Source organism: Podarcis gaigeae, assembly GCF_964106915.1.
Source record: "Podarcis gaigeae genome assembly, chromosome: 5".
Lineage (NCBI taxonomy): Eukaryota > Metazoa > Chordata > Lepidosauria > Squamata > Lacertidae > Podarcis > Podarcis gaigeae.
The window spans coordinates 50,061,682-50,084,468 of NC_139681.1; the positions used below are offsets into that span (position 1 = coordinate 50,061,682).

The window sequence follows — 22,787 nt, forward strand, 5'->3', positions numbered from 1 at the left end:
TCCCAACATCAGGGTCTTTTCCAGGAAGTCTTCTCTTCTTATGAGGTGGCCAAAGTATTGGAGCCTCAGCTTCACGATCTGTCCTTCCAGTGAGCACTCAGGGCTGATTTCCTCCAGAATGGATAGGTTTGATCTTCTTGCAGTCCATGGGACTCTCAAGAGTCTCCTCCAGCACCATAATTCAAAAGCATCAATTCTTTGGTGATCAGCCTTCTTTATGGTCCAGCTCTCACTTCCATACATCACTACTGGGAAAACCGTAGCTTTAACTATACAGACCTTTGTTGGCAAGGTGATGTCTTTGCTTTTTAAGATGCTGTCTAGGTTTGTCATTGCTTTTCTCACAAGAAGCAGGCGTCTTTTAATTTCGTGGCTGCTGTCACCATCTACAGTGATCATGGAACCCAAGAAAGTAAAATCTCTCACTGCCTCCATTTCTCAGCATTAAAGGTAAAGGTACCCCTGCCCGTACGGGCCAGTCGTGACTGACTCTAGGGTTGCGCGCTTGTAGTTGTATTTTTAAGTGTGTCCACAGAGTCTGTGGGGTTGTGTTTTTTTTAGAAAACACTTACAGGATTGTCATTGGCACCTATTAGATATCACTTGTGATGTCAAGGGTGACAAGTGAAATAATCCAATAATGAAAAAGTGAACTGCCATAGTTGACAATGCCCCCCAAAACATTCCCAGAAGCTTGAACCACCTGTGAGTTTAGTTCATCATCACAATCATCATCATTTTTCAGGGCTTGGTACTCCTCCACTGTACCAGTCTTGCTGGGGAATAGTTAGCTTGTTGGGGTTTTTTTAAAGTGAATACCAGTAAAGCTACCCCTGCAAACTCTCAGGTGTCCTGACCCTACCAAGAGGATCCTCTTGGTACTTCCACCGCCCTCAGACGTTCAGGGTGGTGGTGGACTGAAAGAGGGCATTCTCTGTGGCAGCTACTAGGTTGTGGAATTTCCTCCCCACAAAAGTGCATCTGGCAGCTTCATTATATAGTTTGCATCATATGCTGAAAACATACCTCTTGTCCTTGGATATCTGACATTTAAGTTAGTTTTAAACTGTTTTTAATACTGAATTTCCAAATTGTTCTGACCTGAGCCCTGATGGTGAAAGGCACACAATAAATTGAATAGCAATCATAATAATGTTGTTGTTGTTTTGCTTTTAATTAGTGCTCCGAAAGATGCACAATTTTCAGGCACAATAATGAGCATATAACATCAAATGTATGGCTATTCTGCCCCCATGCTTCCATTCTTTGAAATGGGATATTATGCATTTTTAAAATGAGGACTTGTTGTTAAAAGACTGTAACGGAATAGAGGAACACAATCATTGATGGTTTGGCTGATCCCTCACAAGAATCAGCCAAAATATGAAATACTAATCTATGATACTGTAGTTGCATTTTGTTCATTGCCTAAGCCAGTCTTCTCGAATGTGGGGCTCTCCCAGTATTTTGGACTATAAATCCCATAAGCTATGTTGAGTTGCAGCTGAGGGAAGGCTGATCTGAACTGATACTGAACTGAAACAGTATTACTTATCTCAAGATGGATGCACAATCAGACTTGTCTTTGAATCCTGTGTTTATGGAAGGCAATCAAAGCAGCAACATAACATATCTAGGTGGAATATGTTTGCTTCAGCCACATTTCCCCTCTTTGAAGCTGAAGAATTACACAAAACGAACACAGGGATGACAGATGTGCATGCTTAGGACCTGTGTCAAATGTTAGGGCACACATGTGGGAGGTCAGGTCCCAATGCCTTACCAGTTAGGATTCATGGTTATGAGTGTCTCTGTACTCCAACTCAGTCTAAGTCAAAGGATATTATTTAGACATTGACACAGAACAGATCTGGAAGCATATGAGGACAATCATAACTTTTTTGCCTTTCTTTGCTAGCCAAAGTAAACTTTTCCAACATTTTATTCATTTGCAAAGATTTGTTTAGATGATTGATGTTCTTAATCTTTTTTTGAAATCAAATCTACTGTTTCATTTATGAGCATTTTTCTTTGCTCAGAATATCCGGTGTATTGCTAATAATCCCATGTATCCTTAGCAATTTGGAAATGTTCTGTTCCCTAGCATTCTAATTAAAAATGACATAAGATCCATCTTTTCTTTCCTCATTATTTCAAGAATTACTCATCTTTGATTTAAGAATCATAGACGTTCATACACACACTTTGTGCAAGAATAGATTAAATGAGCCCCAGACTGTTCTATGCGTAAGACAATGGTGACTAATTTGAACATTTTCATATACAATATGTCACCATAAACTAAACTCACCCTGCATAAATGTTTCTTTTAACTATAACTGCATTTTATTCCAGTGCTGCTGAGTGATTTGTTCAGACCATACTGATTTATATTGATCACAATTTTATCTGAGAAGGCTTTATTCCACTTTGTCGTTACACTGATTTTAAACCTTCTATTCATTTTTGTTGGTATAATGCCACTTGTTCTTTTAAACTGAAACACATGCAAAATGAACACACCAGAACTATAGGAGTTGTGAAAACCACATTTGGTTGGATAGCGTTTACTAGTAGAAAATGGGTAGTCTACTGCAAAGTCACTATTGGAATTCCATTGTTGAGAAAATGAACAATGAAATTCCCTAGCACACTTATTGCAGGCCCAGGCCCAGTAAGTACATGGTGAGGTCTGCAGGTGCCAAGTAAATACTGGGGCACATGGGTTGGATTCAAATTGGAAACAACTCTATTGATTACAGACAAAAAGGTTCGGCTTATCCAATGATCAACCAGCCCACCTTCTGGTTGATGACTATAGATATAGGGGTTCCCCTGCAGTGTGAACTGCATCCGGTGAACCCAATTGGTCAGTGGGGAGGGGGCTATGGCCTACAAGCCCCCGAGTTTGGTGTCTGGACATGAAACACTGCCCTCCAAGATCCCATGTCCCTAAGGTTGTGATGATTGCTACGAGGAAGGCAAAACCTGCAGACCCAGCCTGAACATTTTGCAGGGAAAATTACTCTCTGGCCCTGAAAACAGCAACTGATCAATATACATAGCAAGGTCTGAAAATCAGGCTGTCACCCTTATGACAGCCATGAAACCATAGCAAAATAGGGAGGGTGGAACAGACAGCCACGTGGGAACTGCAGTGCCAAGTACAGCAGAGCCCACATTCTGTTCCCTTTGAGCTTACCTGGATGGGTGAAGTCTTCCCCCAGGTCTGCTCCAGTGGCCATGCCCACTAGGAACCCAGGTTGGTGCTGATTGGCCCCTAATGTCTTGCAGGATCTCCCTGACCCCAACGTGGCCACACAGGATGGGAAACCAGTCTGCCAGTCAGGCCAAAGCTAGGAGCTGGCACACACACACACACACACACAACACTGTTATTACTTTTTACTGTAATTACTTTTTATAATGTTTTTATAATGTTGTACTGTTTTAGTGTTGTTAGCCGCCCTGAGCCCGGCTTTGGCTGGGGAGGGCGGGATATAAATAAAATTTATTATTATTTATTATTATTATTACTGTTATAACACTGAGCCTACAATGCCACTTCTGGTAAGAAGGCAGGTGGGCAGGACAAATCAGCCTGAGTCATGTGGCTATGCTTCACATTGATTGCAAATTGCATGCAGAGGTACCCATATGCAAAGTATGTTGCTAGGGTATCATCAGAAGTTCTTACATTCTTATCACACTGTATGACACTCATATCTTTCATCCTATAAAGTTACTGCCTTATGAAGCAGGGGTGATTATAGAGCTTAGAAATGAAATGATGAAACTGAGTTAGGAAGTATCTCAGAATTTGAAATTTCTAAATGTTACTGGGACTGGTATAATTTACTGTGGGTAGAATGGTGGACAGTGTTTAGTAGCGCTGGCCTGCTTTTTATACCCGGGGAGTGGACCTGAGTGGAGACTGCAACACTCAGGTCCTCTGCCTAAGCCCTGCCCCCCAGGCAGCCATGGATTGGTTGAATTTGAACTGAGGTCCTTGCAGTACCCAGAATACTCTGTGGTGGCCGCGAAGGAGCGGCAATGATTGTGAAAACATGACGAGGCTCAGTGCGCATGGGGTGGCACTGTGGCAGGCCACAACCACCACTCACCACTGAATTGGGTAAGCAGCCATTCCCCTTTTTATTTTAAACAGCACATGAAGTTCCATTCCATGGATCTGTGGTATCCCACTATCTGTAATCTGTTTATAAATGAATATAAACTCATTATTCCATATACAGTGGAACCTCGGGTTACATACGCTTCACGTTACAGACTCCGCTAACCCAGAAATAGTACCTCGGGTTAAGAACTTTGCTTTAGGATGAGAACAGAAATCATGCTCCGGCGGCACAGTGGCAGCAAGAGGCCCCATTAGCTAAAGTGGTGCTTCAGGTTAAGAACAGTTTCAGGTTAAGATTGGCCCCCTGAACAAATTAAGTACTTAACCACCCGAGGTACCACTGTATTGTAATATATATCTGAAATACAAAGCTTACTCTAAAATCAAGAGTTGTACTTGTATTCTTCCTATACTGAGGTGCTCTGCCAAAGAAGATTCAGACGTGCAGCTACAAAAGAAAATGTGTTCTGCATAACATCCCATATTGACCTTTTTGGCTCCTCTCAACATTTTGCAGTAACCCCCCCCCCCCAATGTTGATACCAGAGTTGGATCACTGGTATGTTTTTATATACAACTTGCTCTTCCCACTCATTTGCTCATAAACAAACTCAGCTCCAGGCCAAGTCTGCATCTGCCAGTCCTATCTGTATGCTACTGTTGTATATTCCCTCATGCTCCCTCAAACACATCACACTAGTGCCTCTGCAGAAAAATGAAATAATGATTCTTAGTTGTCTCTTCTATTCCCAGTGTGATTTGTGGCTGGTGAAGAAGGCAGAGAAGGTAGAATATAGTACAATGAAAACTAAACTGTAACCTAAACTGTTAGATGCCCGACTTCCCATTGTGACCTGAGCACTCCATTACGTAGCCCACAATTACCAGGGTGAATTCCTCCCTCCCCACATTTTAAAAACCATAATCATATGTCAACTCATGAAAATATGTCTAGAGCATGAAAATCTAAACCGGTGAGAAAAACTGAGGTACCAATCACATGCACAGGTGAAGAACTTGTGTGAAATAATTTTTATATCAAAGAATAGTAGGCACTTAAGTGAAGCAATCTGTTTTAAAATAATGATTGTTAAGTCAGATGAATAGACAATATGACATGTTAGATCTAAAATGACCTTTAGAGAAAGTTAGACTAAGTTCTACCTGAGCAAAACAATAAGAAATAACAAGCATCCAAACCTCTGCTGAAACTTATTAAAAAGGGATCACCGGCTGAAATAAATCTACATTAAACACTAAAAGAGAATGTGGCTAAATATTCATAGAAAATCTCCTTCTGGTAGCACTGACTCAGAGGGAGCACTATTGTTTCCTTTTCCTGGTTTAAAAGGGGTCGGGGAAGCACACAAGGAACCTAACAGCACTGGGAAATTGCACCGACAAGCACAGAATTGAGATAATAGTGACAAGGTCCACGTTATGTTGAATTGTGTGCTTCTGCCAGAGCTGGTGAAGATAGAATGCAGGCAGGCTTTTAATGTTGAATATGGGAATGGGAACACTGCCAAAAAAAAATCTCTCAGCAAAAAGAAAATGATTTGTTTACAGTTGCTAGACACCCTTGCTAATGAACAGACGAAAGAAAAGATACAATATGTGTTGCGAAAAACAGGTTCCATGTTTTACTAGCAGGAAATGCAGAGGATGATAAATTTAACAACAAAGGCTTACAAAAGCAGCATTTACTCAAACGCTACAAAGACTTGTTTCTCTGACATTTGAATCAATCCACCATATGTTATTTATTTGACTGGAGATTTTTTTTGTATAACAGTTTCTGCAACAATAAAAAAAGAGACAGTGGTAAATAGCTAATTGTTCCGAGCATTATCTGTTCTTTACTGTAAAAGGTAAAATAACTAAAGATTTTTTAAACATTCTTTGGTATTTGCTCACACAAGTCTATATCCATGCAAAATCTGTGGAGAGGCAAAGTGAATTGTGAGACAGAGGAAGGCCCCCACTCCGCAACTACAGAGGATTATTTTGGGATGAAGGAGAGAACAAAAGAATAAGTTTTGGTTCTCTGTTTCTAGAAATGGGGAAGGATTAGGTTCACTCTACAATTTGGAAAGCTGCTCCCTAGTTTGCATCTGACGATCAGGCTCGGATCAGAACGTAGACATGTGGCTTAGATCACACATCTACAAACCTTTTGAACAGCATGGTTTGATTCAACATATATTTCTTTGTATGAGGTGATCTGAGGGGCTTCCTGGTTCATTCGTTCCTTTAAACGGCTTGCAGCTGCTTGCAGCTGCTAGAAAGCACAAGGATTGCTGCACTTGTTGAAAATGTTTTAAGTAAAAAGCCCCTGGAAGCAGCAGTACATTATGATGTTCCAACTGTTCCTTGGTAATTGTATGGAGAAAAAGATCACTAACCCGAGGCACTTATAGGGACATTCTACATGGGGGCAGCCATTTTTCCTCCATTACCCAGGAAGCAGGATTTGTACACAGCTACAAACAGTTTAAAAGAATGAACCAGGGGAACCCTTGCCTCACATCGTAAGTACTGTACTTACAAAACAATTTCCATCAGTTGAAAGCATGGGATTATTTAAAAGGGTTTTCCCTAAAAACTTGCATGGATTTGGGACAAGTGAACTATTCAAACGCATAGACTGGATTGTGACTTTTTCATCTATCTCAATACAGACGCTTCAGGTTACAGACTCCGCTAACCCAGAAATAGTACCTCGGCTTAAGAACTTTGCTTCAGGATGAGAACAGAAATCACATGGCGGCAGCGGAAGGCCCCATTAGCTCAAGTGGTACCTCAGCTTAAGAACAGTTTCAGGTTAAGAATGGACCTCCAGAACGAATTAAGTTCTTAACCCAAAGTACCACTGTACTGCAAGACCCAGATCCCTCCCATTTTATATAACTACGGCCTCCTATTATCCCAACAGCAGCTGTTAGGTTTAGGTTCAGCAATAGCACATGAAGGCAAGTTCAGTTCTTTCTCTGTTTCAATTCCAGGGATCACCATGGATGAGAAGGCAGGACTCACCCAGAAGCAACTGTCAGCAAAGAAGGGAATTATGCATGTGACAGCAATGGTTGGAGCTGTTTTGCAGAAGCATTTTATCTCTAATCCCTAATACTTTCCACTAAGGTAGGGAATCATTATCTACCAGTTCTCCCAAGCAGTGCCTCTCTTGAAACAAATGAAGTCATGGAAGTCATGGGAAATAAAGGGAGTGGCATGGTTATAATGGGAACTAAATTTCTTCTTACTAGTAAATCACTATCTGAAAGGCAAAGAACTTCCACCTGTCTCCTAGTATATTGTTTATTCAGAAGTGTTGCATGTGCAGAAAAATAGAATCTCCCCAACTAAAATGATCAAACATGATAAATGTTAAGTTTAAAGGGCATACCATCTGCAGAAATTCAATTTCCGTTTGAAGAGCCTCACAGGCATTTTCCATTTCATCTTCTCTGTAACTCTCCAATTTCTTTTTAAGCCTGTGCCAACATTTAAAAACAAAACACCTGATATGGTGAGGCTGTCAGCTGAATCTTTCTCTTCTTCACAGCAGTCCTAGTTCTTAATTCAACCTTGATCATCCTAGCTGTCTCCCATTAAAAGTCCTGTAAGCTCCCCAACAATGTGTGGATCACATGTCACTATCCAGTTATAAATCAGAGAGACTAAAGTTTGCTAGATTGCTTGATGTGATTTAAACTGCATTACCCAAGACTGTATAAATCACTGCACAGTACTGGCAATTGTTTAGTGATGTGAAAAAATTAGACAATCTCCAGGAAGAATATATATCTCCAGAATAAGTGCTGTAAGACAAAATTAAGTTAAAACACTGTATTTTTCCCCTCTGTGGGTTTGTGTGCATATTATAACCTATGACGAAATTATATCCTAGTCATTCAAAAACTTTATGATTTTAATCTTTGATCCTTGCCTTTTAGAAGTTCTTATGAATCTTGTTCCCAGAGTTGGTGATGTTCTCTGCCTATTGCTTACCTTCTCCAAGGGTTTCAATAATCTCTCTGCCACTGCCAAAAGATCAGGTCATTCTTTAACATTTTGTGGAGCATATTTTAAGTCAGTAGTAGCCAATATGGTGCCCTCCAGACCCTGTTGTGTTACAAGTCCCATCAGCCTCAGCCAGCATGGCCAATAGCCAGGAATGATGGAAGCTGTAGTCTAAAACATCTGAACACCATCATGTTGGTCACCATGTGTTAAATAATGGATTGCTGGTGGTGCACCTCTCCTCCAATTTACTTTAATGACATCTACGACATACATTCGAGGTTCTCAACTGCTGAAAAGGGAAAAAGACATCTAGTGTCTAATATTATAACTACATGGAAATTCTGTACAATCTGGATCATGACACTATCAAATCTCATTGCTTCTCATAAATTACTCTGCTTTTGTGTTATTTTACAGCATAAGTTTTTTAGAATCCCATGAAAAGATACTGTGTAGCAACATGCATTGCCTCATGACACAGAAAATGTATTCCAGATGCTCAAAGATTTCTTGCTGCAAATGTGTCAGCACCACAATGCACAAAGTTTATGTTCCACTGTTGTCCCATTTTCCAGAAAAGGGAGAAAAATGCAGGCAAAATATGAGGAGCTGACCAATATCTTCCATGCCAGGAGACAGACCAATGTCATTTTAATGTTGATTGCTGGAAGAAAATGCTTTTAAAAACAAACAAACCCAGAAATATACAGGCATCCCTCCCACTTGCGCATGATCAACTTGCATGTGATCATGTATACGTGCAACACCCGGAAATAATTAGATGATTTAATTCATACCGGGAAATGGAGGGAAAGAGCTGGAGAGTCCCCGTGGCTTGCAAGGAGACCCTTCCTGGAGCCCAGAGGACTTCAGTGAGGGATGAGAAGAGACTGGAGCAGCAGCGGGGCTTTGTTTAGGCTGCTCAGCCTCCCCACTGAACAGCTGGTGTGTAGGGTACTGCAACAGCAGCCACTTTCCTGAACATCCTCCTGCCAACCCTAGCTTCAATTTCAGTTGTGGATATTTTTGGTGTACAGTGTTTTTGATTTTTGGAGAGTAGTATTTTGGAAAGAAAATGGCAAAGAGGGCATTTAAAGAGTGCTCCCTAGTTATGCAATGTTCAGTTATGCATGCAGGGCCCCGAAACATAACCCCCACATATGTGGGAAGTCGTCTGTAGTGTGGGAGAATAGGATGGGAGAATAGGATATAAGAGACAATCTCCTTTTCCAAAGGTGTTTACCCCAGTCCCTCTGCCAAGAAACCCCTCTACGTTGTAGAGAATGTTCAGGCATTTTCTAAGGTGCGCACTCTCAGTTCATGTGGGACACACAAAATGTTTTACTTAGAACAGTGTTCGCCTACAACTGCATGTTAAAGTCGATTATTAGTAGTGGCAGGCAAGCGGACATTCACCAATCATCACCTTAAGAAGCCTTCCCCAATGTGGTGCCCTCCAGATGTTTGCGACTCCCATCATCGTTGTTTGTCATCAGGAGGGCATGAAGTTAGGGGAAGTTGTTCTTCAGGAATACCTGGTAAACTTCTGAAAACCTTAGGTTCCCTGGAACATAGCTTCCACATAATGTAGGAAATTGTGCCCTTTGAGACTACATTGCATTCTTACAGAAACATTAGTAAGAGCTTTCCTTGAAGAGAGGAATTATAGTTACAGAGAACAGCAAAAGATTCACTTTCATGTTGGACAGCAAAAATGTTTTGCAGAATAATCAATACTGCATGTTAGTCAGTTTTAGACTGAGTCTTCTTTAAAATGGAAGTAAGTTTGAATTTGACAGTATGTTCCACATGGGGAATGTTGTGAGCATGGTATGAAGTATATGAAGTGTTCCACTAGCACAGAAACAAGTTCCTACTTTAACACCTGCATAACATTTCATCAATGGCAAAGAAAGAAATTAACACAGAAACTTCCAATAAATAGGCTATATTTTGGTGGCAGAAGACGAAAGAAATCTACTGATGTTTGGGGATTATGGTCTTTTTATTCTGGTTTGTTCAATGCAGCCTCAGGATTGAAGAACAGGCAGGCAGCTCATTGAGTGTCAGCAGCAATAACAAAGCAGAGCAGAAATGGCGACTAATATAGGAATGGAAGCTTCTTTATATGGGATGTCTTCCACTTGGGAATGGAAAAGCTCTGAAACTAAGGAGTCCATATACTGAGTACTACCCATTATATTTGCTTAAGTGGATACTTGCTGGACCAAGAAAAAGCTATTTCAGATCTTTTAATGGTCCACAGTATATGCAGCAATAAAGTTATACTGCAGTCCTTGTCATACCTGCCAGAAGATAGTAAAATGGAAGATAAGTATAAAGTTGTGTTAAACCCATTCATGATAATAGAGGAGCAATTTTTGGGGTCACAGTGGTTATTTTGGGATTGCTAAGTGAGCCCATATAGGGAAAGCATTATATTCTGGTGGTAGTAAATATATCACAGTGTGGGACCTCGACTGAGATTTTATATATATTGAATGTTAAGAAGATTCAGAAGCTTACCTTGTCTATAAACAACATTTCATTGTTTAAATATTACTTGGTAATATCTCTTCCACACAAAAGGGTTATGCTGAACATAATGGCAACATGTAACCTTTAATTAAAAGGAGTAAAAGGAGTACTAATCCAAAACCCAGCTCCATAGTTCCACTTTTTGTCTGCTTTTATTTGTATATGGTGGTCCCTATCACTTGCAAAATTGTCTTTTTCTTTCTTTCTTTCTTTCTTTCTTTCTTTCTTTCTTTCTTTCTTTCTCACAATTACATTTCTTTGTTAACTAGAACAGGTATATTTTCCCAAGTACAGCTGCAGTGTATGTGCCGATTTAAAGAAGAAAAAAGTCCTAAAATGAGCATGTACAATACCCTCAATCTTCCATCACGTCATGCATTTTTGCTTTTTAAAAAAGGCACAGACACAAAGCCTCTGAGCCTGATCCTATGGTTGTTTTTTGTTGTTTCTACTATGCACTGCACAGTAGCGTAGCGTGGGGGGTGCAGGGGGGGCCGGCCGCACCGGGCGCAACATCTGGGGGTTAGGATTAGGGGGCACAAATCCACGGGTTAGGGGGCGCAAATCCACGGGTTAGGGGGTGCAAATTACTTGCCCCGGGTGCTGACAACCCACGCTACGCCACTGGCACTGCAGACAATAAGATCTGTCAACAAATTTATTTACCTTATGGAAATATAGTTTCAAGGATGGCAATACTGTGTTTGTGTCCTGATTTAGCTTAAGCATTTGAGAAGGCCACAATACAATTAATGTATCATACACGTCTATGATTTGGTGTACTTTTGCACCTGATCTATTGAGTCAGATAGTGCACAACAGTATAGCATAATAATAATTAATAATTTAATATTTTTTTTATTTATACCCGCCCTCCCCAGCCAAGGCCAGGCTCAGAGCGGCTTACAAGCAATAATAAAAACAAGATTAATGATTACAACTTAAAAATAAAAATAAAATACAACATTAAAATAATGGAACATTAAAATATTAAAAAGGGACGCAGGTGGCGCTGTGGGTTAAAGCCTCAGTGCCTAGGACTTGCCGATCGAAAGGTCGGCGGTTCGAATCCCTGCGGCGGGGTGCGCTCCCGCTGCTCGGTCCCAGCGCCTGCCAACCTAGCAGTTCGAAAGCACTCTCGGGTGCAAGTAGATAAATAGGGACCGCTTACCAGCGGGAAGGTAAACGGCGTTTCCGTGTGCGGCTCTGGCTCGCCAGAGCAGCGATGTCACGCTGGCCACGTGACCCGGAAGTGTCTCCGGACAGCGCTGGCCCCCGGCCTCTTAAGTGAGATGGGCGCACAACCCCAGAGTCTGTCAAGACTGGCCCGTACGGGCAGGGGTACCTTTACCTTTACCTTTAAAATATTAAAATGTAGCCTCATCGCAGGAGGAGAAGGAAAAGAAAGGGGGGGGAAGAGAGAGGGGGGAATCAAATTGGCTCCAAGCCAAAGGCCAGGCGGAACAGCTCTATCTTACAGGCCCTGCGGAAAGACAGTCAAACAGCTGTGTAAGGCTGGTTCTTTGCTATGGCCAGGCCCAAGGGCCCACACACATCCTTACTAAGAACACAGGACCTCTCCTGGGTCAGAACCTGTTTACTAACAGCCATTCCCTCTTGTCTGTCCCTTGCGTCTGGTGCTCAGAGTCCAGGAATGCCGCAAATTTGAAGAGTCTGTTCCAGCTGTAGGGTAGCTCAGACGCATATGCAGGAACATGATTGATGTTGAAGAGGCCAGGAAGCACCTTGGCTGTGAATCCTGGAACACCTGCTCCCTGCCTTGCAGGCCTTTTTCCACCCAAGTGGAGCCCTGACTGGCCCTGACTACAAAAGCTGAGGCTGCTGAACGGACTTTTTGGTGGTGTTGCTGTTGTTGTTGTTGTAGCAGGGTGTTGCTGCAGTTTTTTTGTATCTTTGTTTTAGATCTTCTTGTGATTTATGTGAAAATTGTTCTGTTAGGTTGTGTATTTTTTTAATGTTTTACTGATTGTTTAGGACTACTTTTGTTATGTTGTAGTTAAGTATTTTTTAAATGCTTTAAGTCACCTTGAGCATGGTTTGAACAGTGGAAAGGCGGCAAACAAATAAAAATATGGATGTATGTATGTTGCTTTTGCTTGAGCTGTTAAGAGAAATGTCTAATTGCTACTTGCAAAGTGGTCTGAAGCTGTAAGGCACTAGATAAACAATTATGCATTTGGTAGAAACATTTGCTTTTCTCGCTGAGTTTTGCGAAAGGCAGTAAAAGACGTTTTTGTTGCTTCATGCTCCCATTCGGCTGCTTGATTTATATGGTTAATTCTTTGTTTTGTTTTGTTTTAAATAAAAAGCTAGGTAATTTCAATATACCCCAGACCCATCCCTTCAAGAAACAGGGAATATATCTGAAGTTACAGGCTGCACAATCAATGTTGTGGAGACACTTAAGTAATGAATAAATAATGGAAATTTATCATTAAGTCTGGAGTGAATGAAAATATTTAAAGTTATACTTAACCAGAAATTTTTGAAAGTGTAACACTAAAGTAATAACAAGAATATTAACCATATATAAGGCTCACTATTTGATGCACTTTAAATGCAAACTTTAAATGGGATGAAAACATACTATGAATATTTAGCCACTTGTCTGGGCAGGACAAGATGCATCTCTAAGCAAAGTTATTAAATGCCAAAGACCTTACTGAGCTAATGTGTGCATACTGTGTTTCAACAGTTTGGTCAATTAGCAACATTATATTACGTATATTTGTTTAATAGTTCTGTGGGTTTTAGGTCTGTTTTACCTACATTTTTATTAAGTATACAACTTAGAGAGCTCTTTGACTCGGTGTTTTATAATTATTTCTAAATAAATTAAGTAAATAAACAAAATCAGCATGAAATAGCTGGACTTGAAACTAAGGATATTCAATCCAAATACCAGTTAAATGAATGTAGTCTGATACAATCTAAAGAGTATTGTATAACAATGTGAGAGAGTGACTTTTAAAGCAGTCCTTAACTCCTGGCAACATGGATGTTTCTGTTTCCTGTTGAATGGGAAGAAGAGCTTCTACTAGTTATCTTAATATAATAGCACTGTTCTTTCTATCCTTTTAAAGGAAGGAGTAAAGATTCATTTTAGATTCTTAAAGGGTAGTTATATTTTAACTGCCTTTCTCCCACCTTGCTTTTCTCTCGGCCTGTTAGTCTCAGCAATCAGCCTAACCATTCAGTAAGACTGGTTTTATTTTTGCTCTGAAAATCTATGCTTCAATAATTACTGTGAGATTTTGGAAGCTTGAAATGAGTTGATCCAATAAAAGATTATTTCCCATACTATATGCATCTCATCCAGCAGAACCATCACGTTTCTGAAAAGTCTCCACAGCAGGAGTGGAAGATATAGGTCTAGAGGAGGACTGTTCTGGCCTAACACGTTTAAAAAAGGGTTACAAGCTAATTCTCAGAAACCACTTGCCTTTTTAAAAGACCTGAAGCTTGTGCCTGCTGATCAAAGGGCTTGAAGGGCTGCAGGGGAAAACTCATGAGCAATTGGTATTCTAGTTTACAGCAATTGGTATTCTAGTTTACCATTGGTAGGAAAACTAAGGCCTGGGGGCCGGATCCAGCCCAATTGCCTTTTAAATCCGGCCCGCAGATGGTCCGGGAATTAGCGTGTTTTTACATGAGTAGAATGTGTGCTTTTATTTAAAATGCATCTCTGGGTTATTTGTGGGGCATAGGAATTTGTTCATTATTATTATTTTCAAAATATAGTCCGGCTCCCCACAAGGTCTGAGAGACAGTGGACCAGCTCCCTGCTGAAAACATTTGCTGACCCCTGTGGACCAAAGCTAATGAAGTGACTATTCACATTCTGGTAGTTGTAACAAAGGTCACGAATTGGAAGTGCTCTTCCAGGCACCTTCATCACCGTCCAAATACTGCTTATGCAGCAGTATGAGGGAATTGTGCACTATTACATAATATTCCTTAATCCAGCATATAGGCAGCAGGAAGAATGTCCAAAATATTATATTTGTGAGACATATAAACTGGAGTAATGTTTATAGATAACATTACCAAACTGGGCAATACAAGGGCATTCTCATGAAGTCAGAAGTTTGGGAACCTGAACCCTGCTGGTTCAGCCTCTTGTCAGAAGTACACTTTTTTGTAAGTAAGTAGTACTCTACCTAACAAGCCTGATATCACTCGTAGACAGAATGCTTTCTAATTGAAGAATTTTTTGTGAGGCAAAAAACATTAACCAAGTGACTAAAGATGCAAGCATCAAGCTTCAAAGGTGGAGACAAATATCACTTGTGTTCATACCTACTAAAACTTACGTAAATTGACAGACGAACCGCTCTCCCAAACTACGTTTCCTGTGTATGCATTTGTGTAAGGAAAATTACTCCCGACCAAATTTCCAATGACAGAATTTACCCTAGAGCACGTTTTTATTGTTGGATTATAAACCTTGAAATTGGGGTTCATAATAGAAACCCTGACACAATTCTAACTATAATAACCCCACTGGGCATTGGTATAAAAAGTTTTAAGAAATCAGTTAGCACATTGTCATTACAGAAACTCATTCTGCACCCCAGAGATTACTCCAGAGATGGGTATTTCTTGCTTATAAAATTTAACATAAAATTAAATTGAACATATTTGTTCAAAACCAACAGAATCATGGCCCTCGGCAATGCACTGTTAATATGAAGGATTTGTTCAGCTCTAGTGGACATATTTCCTGGATGATTTATGTGAATGCAGTGTCATTTGTTCTTTCATGGTTTCAGTAATGAGCTTTCTTAGGCTATAATAAGAAATGTAAGAAGCAATCCTAGTTCTTTCAGATTAGTCAAGTAAACAAACGCCTTAACTATTAAATAACACAAAGCAACTTCAAACTATTTCAATATTTCCAGGCTTCTGAAAAGAGTGCAGAAGTTCACACTCTAAAAAGAGAAAACCTTCTCTAAAATTTCCCTCTGAAATGGACTAACAGAAGAAGAATGGGGAAAAGCAGAATGCCATTCAAACTTCTAACTGTAAATGAATCCAGTCGCCTCATTTTATCTATGAATGAAAATATGGCTTTAACCTGTTCCTATGGGGGGACGGGACATGAAAGGCAAATATAAACCAAGGTTCTGCTTTTTTTAGTATTTGTGCTTTCCCACTAATCTACAATAAATTTTTTTTGCATATTCACTCCTCTTTTCACTCTGTTTTTTTGTGACTTACAGTTAATAATAATTACTTTTTGGTTCACCTTAAATAGGTGGTATGTACTGATAAGATAAAATACATTCCCTCTTCTAGGCAATATACTCAAATGCTTTTAAGGATTGTATGTTAGCAGCTGCAACACTGATATACAGATGTTGCACACAGTATGATCTACTACACAATAAGCTTTTAAGGAATGGGAAACTCCTGGTGTTGGTGAACCCTAAATCCCATCAACTGTAGCCATGATTAGGGATTATTCAGGGCAGCTGTAGTGAAGCAACATCTGGAGGATCACAGATTCCCCAATACTATGTTAAGCATTAACTCTCCCCACATGCAGTTAGCATCAATGTGAGTAGAGGGTTTCCTGCAAGGTTTCTAAATTGGCCCTGATTCCAATATGTAAGAAGTAATCCTAGTTCTTTGAGATTTGTCAAGTAAACAAACCCCACAAGTGACATATAGGTTTATGCATGTGAAGGACCTCCAGTACCAGGGCCATCTGTAGGAAATAATTTATGAACCAGAGAGTCCATGCCAACACCCAGCAAAGAGGTCCCACAAATACAAATCAGAATTCTCTCCATTCTTTTTCAAGGAGGGAAAATGTGTGAGGTTTGGATGTCAGTGTGGATGCCTGGTCCATATGTTACTTCTGCATATGGGTTTGAAAATGGGGCTGCTTTGCATGGGATAGTTTTAAACATACTGTGGTGTTGTCTTCACAAATCATATGCCCACTGTAGAACAGACAAAGCAAATCAGATCATATTATAGGTGTCTCAAATTGACACCATACGTCATATGGCTGGAGAGTTAGGCCTGAGTGGTGCATTCTGAAATACCAATTTGCCCCAGAAAATAAATGTATCACAATAGTACTAAAAGCTTTAGGCAGTAGGTAACTCAAACTGATGATCAAAATAATCATCTTTATGCTAAACCTTTTACAGTCCCACAAATAAACTTTCTTCTAAAGAATGCACTGCTTTATGACACGTTTTCATTTGGCTTTTACACTTAACATCTTAAAGCTCTGTATGTTGTTAAAGCTGTTTTGAAGTTGGTGGCTAGCATGCTGAGAATACAGTGAGATTCTGCAATTGATTTTCATGGAAGGAAATGGCAGTATTTTGTCCTGACACATGATCATATAATCCAGTAGGATAATGGGCCTTCTTCAAAGCATGCTACATTCTAGTTTGACGGCTTGGTGGATCTTTGCTGTCAGTGGAGTGCATTTTGTTACTGTAATATTTCTTTCAAACTAGCAGGACACTTCAAAGCATCTGAATCCTCTGCTGTGACACCTAACCTGCCACAACTGGTGTGAAAATGAAAGCATCTTTGTGAAAATGTCTTCTAATATTGAAACCCTTTTACTACTCTAGGCAATTTTCTGAACAAGGCTTTTTTTAAAAAAGGACCAATTCTTTTTTCATCATTAATAAAAAAAAGATGTCCGTCATGAATATAAATGAGGAAAGGGGAAAACAAAACGCAGGTTTTGCTCCAGAAAATTTGTGCAGAGCAAATTCAAGTTGTTGTGATCTTGCTTCTGGTTATACCCTGGTAACAATGATTTTAATGGAACTGTGGCACAGGATTGTAGCTTAACAGTCCACATGAAAAATGGCGAGCATTTTTCAGGCAGTCATTCTGCTTCTAATGACTATGCCTGCCTCTAGGTCTAGCTTGCATCTTAGTTCTATTATACAGGAAAAGTAGTTGGAGTGCAAAGACCTCAGTCTGCACAGTAAGATCCTGGAAAGACTCTTGACAGCAAAGATGGCTGAGTCACTGTTAATTCAAAGGCTCCTCAAGCTGCCAGGTCTTCAATAAACATCATTCTCTCTCTTCAAGATGATACAACATTTTTGCTTTCTTTATTTAGTTACAAAATTAGTAAAAGAAGGGGTTTCAGCTCAGACGTAGATCACATGCACTGCATATGTTCAAGTCCTATTATTATCTTTGTCCTAGACGACTCTTACCTCACTTGACAACCTTTTATTGAATGCTTTGCAGACTAGATGGCTAGGAATAAGCATGGTACCTGACCTGCTTGTTTCTTATCTTTGTTACAGCTACCACCTACAGACTATGTATGCTGGTGAGCACTGGCTCTGATGCGCCAGAGAGGTTTGTCAGTAGAGGTGTCACAGCCTTCTCCTACCGGGACAGCTGCAGCAAGGTTTCTTCCCATCACCTAACATCGTATGATGCCATGCATGAGACAGGTAAACCCACATGTTAAACTGAAAAAGAACAACTGGGAGTACAATCTTAAGTCCAGCTGATGGTAGAATTTGGTGCTTTTTTCTGTTGCCTTCTCCCAGGATAGAGAAAGCTAAAACATCTCTACTGGTGACAAACATCACTGGTCTTGAGGCAACAGAAAAAGCTGCATAATTGAAAAAAAAGGGGTGAATTATAGATGAAAAGAATCAAGAGCATGCTTAAAACAGCTTTCCCAATTTTTTTGTTGCAGCCCCAGCCTGAATTGGTATGATGTCCAAGAAACCTGTGAGAGGTGGGGGACTTCTGAATCTGGCCCACTGGCCAGATCAAGTTCCACAGCCCTTCTTCAGACAAAGCTAAGTTGTGGGCGCTGCTCTAAACAGTGGCTTGGCTGTGTTCAGCAGCCTGGCTGGCCCTCATTTTCCAAGGGCTTAGCAGACTGCCCAATGGAACAACACAAAATGGTAACATAATTCCCAGAGGAATTTCTATAGTTAAAAAAAGAAATAAACTACATCAAATTGGAAGTACTCTCACCTGAAAGGTGTGGTAATTGTCCACCCTCAAAGATTGTACAATCCTGTGAAATTACTTAATAATAATAATAATAATAATAATAATAATAATAATAATTATTATTATTATTATTATTATTATTATTATTATTAATCTGGTCTTGGCTGCACAGCAGTCATGTTAGTGAGGGAGTTTCATTAGCCACACTTTGAAACTAAACTAAGCTGTTCTATATTTAATTAGTTCTGTCTCCAACAAGATTCCAAAGTGTGTATTTTCCTCAAAAAAGAAACAATTAAAAAAAATCGAACAATTTAATCAGTCAACCAACTCCTATGGAAGTGTGTTATTTTCCTGCTGAATTGTCTTCTTGTCAGGTCTATTGATGTTATGCCTCTTTCATTCAGTGTTAAGAGATACATAATGCAAAACAGCTTATCATTCTGAAAGACCAACCGAAATCCTTTTCCTTCTAGAAACAACCTCTATGCATCGAAAAGTAATCAAAGCTAACTAAAGTACTAGCAACTCTTGGTGCATGTTAGGAGGTATTATCTGTAAGATTACTTTCTTAATCTAGAGATGTTGCATGAAACACACCAGGTTCAGTTCTTCAACTAGTTGTTATATTTGCTTCCTGAATTAAAATTCAAGCCACAGAAGAATTACCAGCATAGCCCACTTCACAAGTGCCAGCAGGCCAACATCCACCCAAACTTCATCTTAGGTAAAGGTAAAGGGACCCCTGACCATTAGGTCCAGTCACAGACGACTCTGGGGGTTGTGGCGCTCATCTCTCTTTACTGGCTGCGGGAGCCGGCGTTTGTCTGCAGACAGCTTCTCAGTCATGTGGAAAGCATGACTAAGCCGTTTCTGGCAAACCAGAGCAGCGCATGGAAACGCCGTTTACCTTCCCGCCGGAGTGGTACCTATTTATCTACTTGCACTTTGATGTGCTTTCGAACTGCTAGGTTGGCAGGAGTAGGGACCAAGCAACGGGAGCTCACCCCGGCGTGGGGATTCGAACCACTGGCCTTCTGATCGGCAAGCCCTAGGCTCTGTGGTTTAGACCACAGCGCCACCCGCGCTTTTCCTTTAACATCAGTTTATCCAGTCAGGTCACTGGTAGCAAGAGTAGCATACCAGTCCCACAGCTACTGGAAAAAGAAAGTTTTCTCTTCCACCACCACCAACCTTGGCATGCAGTGTACAGGATAAAAGGCCTTCCTAGTATGTTTATATTAGCAGGGATTTCAAGACAACTCCCTTCCTAATTCAGGAAGGGGTCTGCATTAAACTGTGGCTAAAACAAAGTCATCGTCGTCCCCCAACCCCACATTTCAGCTGGCAATTGGGGATTAAATCCTGCTGTATGGGCCAGTGCACAAATAAACCCTACCTCCTGTCCATTAATGGATGTCACCAACTGATTTCAGCTGATCTGACAAGTGAGTGTGGTTTTGGGAAAAATCATCTTGTGAACCACATTAGAACCTCTGGTGGGTCTACACTGGCTTGTGGGATGGAGGTAGCCTACCCCTGCACTATTCTATGCCCCTTGGAGATGCCTGAATGCTCTTCTTTCTCAAACTGAGTTTACAAGAAACCCGATGCTTTGCACAGCAGCCAGAGGATCAGAGCAGAACACAACACTCACTGGCTGACCCTTATGTCAGTCAGGCAGTCACACACACCTCCTCCTCTAAGCAGATTTTCAAGTGCCAAAAAATGCCTGGGTTTTAAAACGCTAAACAATTCACTGTAAATCCAGGTAAGTCTGTAAGGGGCTTTGTAAAAGACCCAAAGTGGACAGTTTTCCTGAAGCTCAGGGGAAGGTGCAAAGAGGAAGAGGTAATCATTATTTGATTTCTGGTCTGTATGTGCAGTTTGAAAAGGCAGGAAGAAGCACAGTTCATTCCTGTATACAGCTCTTGCATGCAGGTCAGGAACATCACAATTGCTCAGAAAATAAGGTTTAATCCCTGAGCCCTTAAAGGCGGTGAAAAGCGAATGTCAAAACATTCCTATTAGTAACATGCTATCCCACAGTTACATGGATATCTTCCCACTGCTCTATGAACTGTTGACTAAGCATCTATCTTTTTGAGTTAAGGGTACTTCCTGTTTGAATACAGGAAGAGGCCTTTGCTGAGGAGGTATCAAGATTTGGGTAATACTGCCATAGAGGACCAAGTTCAGTGGGGAATCCAGAAATAATAAACTGGTGTGGTGTTTATCTTTGTTGTGATATGTTATCTACAATTATTAATGCTGTTCCTTTATTCAATCCCTACAAAATAAAATGTGAGCAGTCATAGTCTAACTGAATTTTGTTGAGTTGGACAATCATTGCCTGCTTGCCTTTATGCTGTTCAGTAGCAGGGCAGGAGCATTTTAATTGAAATCAATAGGGCTTAAATTAAACACCTTCACAGACCTTTGAAGGGCTTGGGTAAGGAGGTGCATACTGATGCTTCAATCTTAGATTAAGGAAATACAATATACATGTGTAAAATCTTGAATAATGGTGCACTCATCCAGTTCTGCCTCTGAAGTAAGCCCAAGGTGTAAAATGGCAGATTTCCCAAAAGTGCAATCTTTGACGTGGTAGTAGCACTTTGTCTTCTGGTGTTCATCATATGATTTGCAAAATAAGTAACTATATTTATCAATAAATCTTGACAATTCTTTATAATTGCTTTGCATCATATTCAGTAAATTGCAGAACTGCATTGCATTCCTTTTCATATAAACATCAACACTTTTTTCAATTATTAAAAAACAAACATACCTTGCACTATTTAAATATCTTACTGATTCAAATAAGATTATAATTCTGCACCCACTTACTTTAGGAATATAGGAAGGTGTTTAAAGCTGAGTCAGACCATTGATTCATCTAGCTGATTGGCTGAGGCTCTCCAGGATTTCAGTCAAGAGTTTCCCCCAGCTCTACCTGGATATGCTGGAACTGAACATGGGATCTCTTGCATGCAAGGCTCATGCTCTACGACTGAGTTACTGCCCTTCCCTAAAGGGAACTTACTTTGAGTAGACATGCAAAGGATTGTGCTGTAAGTCATTTGCAAGTCCATGGACACTAACTAACCTTGATCTTCAGCACGTTTATATTCATAGTAAACACCCCTTTCCTAATCATGCTGTATTGAATGTTAAATGACACTGCAATAGCAAGATACTCCAGGAGAAGTGTATTATTCAGAAGGAAGATGACAACCTCATACATCAGAAAAGCTAATGTACCATAATAGAATAAATAATGCAAAAGCAAGCTGTAGTGTGCTGTACCACATCAGCTTATGGATCTGCAACTAGTATTATCATTTAAAGTCCCCTTTTGATGTATGTTCCATACATACGGTTTTGCTCCTACACACAAATTCTGAAGCAAAACATTTCATTTAGAAGATTTTGTTCATGCCTCAACTACACTTGAAGAGAAGGAAAGGGGCTTGGCAGATCTCCTTTGCTTTACCCCTTTAAAATTCTTCATTCCCTATGGAAAAGGTACCAGGTTTAGGGAATGACTGAGCCTCCTTTTGCTCTCCATGATGCTTCCTCCCATACAGTCACTTACATAAACACACATACCATATCAAACAGATTCATGTTGTTATTTTGCTTCATTATGAACGCATGTTAGCTAAAACAAAATTCATCTCAGATCTATGCATTTTGGCAGGATACCTTTACCTTGCACATTCTGGATCGGTCTGCGGTTTTTCAGAAATTTTATTTTTTTCTGTTTCTAAACACTTTGTGGTGTTTTTAGCTTCTCTTATTTCTTCCTCAAGATCTGAAAAAGAAACAATACCTTTCTATTATGATTTTAGAATACAGTACTTTATTATATAATGGAAACCGTAAGGAAGGGCTGTAGTTGAGTGTGTATGTAGCTGAGAACATACTGAAGGTCCTGCTTTCAGTCCTTGGTATCTCCAGCTAAGGATGGGAGAGAACCCTGTCTGAAACCCTGAGAAGGAACTGTCAGTCAACTCAGTCAATACTGAGCCAGATGGACCAATGGTCTGCCTTAGTCTAAGGCAACTTTCTATGTTTCTCAGTTGTTTTGCTGCAC

The 22,787-nt window shown here is 40.2% G+C and overlaps 1 protein-coding gene and 1 long non-coding RNA gene across 2 annotated transcripts in view; one reads left to right on the forward strand and one right to left on the reverse strand.

The window, feature by feature from the left end:
* Nucleotides 1-5,155: 5,155 nt before the first annotated feature.
* The window catches only part of CCDC172 (coiled-coil domain containing 172), a 30,059-nt gene continuing 12,427 nt past the window's right edge, over nt 5,156-22,787 (reverse strand). Inside the window, 4 exon segments of the mRNA XM_083741513.1 lie at nt 5,156-5,925; nt 5,928-5,936; nt 7,545-7,632; nt 22,403-22,505. Of these exon segments, the coding sequence (XP_083597639.1) occupies nt 5,902-5,925; nt 5,928-5,936; nt 7,545-7,632; nt 22,403-22,505 (224 nt within the window). The 3' untranslated portion in view covers nt 5,156-5,901.
* LOC310845828 overlaps nt 14,668-22,787 on the forward strand; it is a 36,908-nt gene continuing 28,788 nt past the window's right edge. Inside the window, exon 1 of the long non-coding RNA XR_014564983.1 lies at nt 14,668-18,171. This is a non-coding gene — a long non-coding RNA (uncharacterized lncRNA). The remainder of the gene's footprint in view (nt 18,172-22,787) is intronic.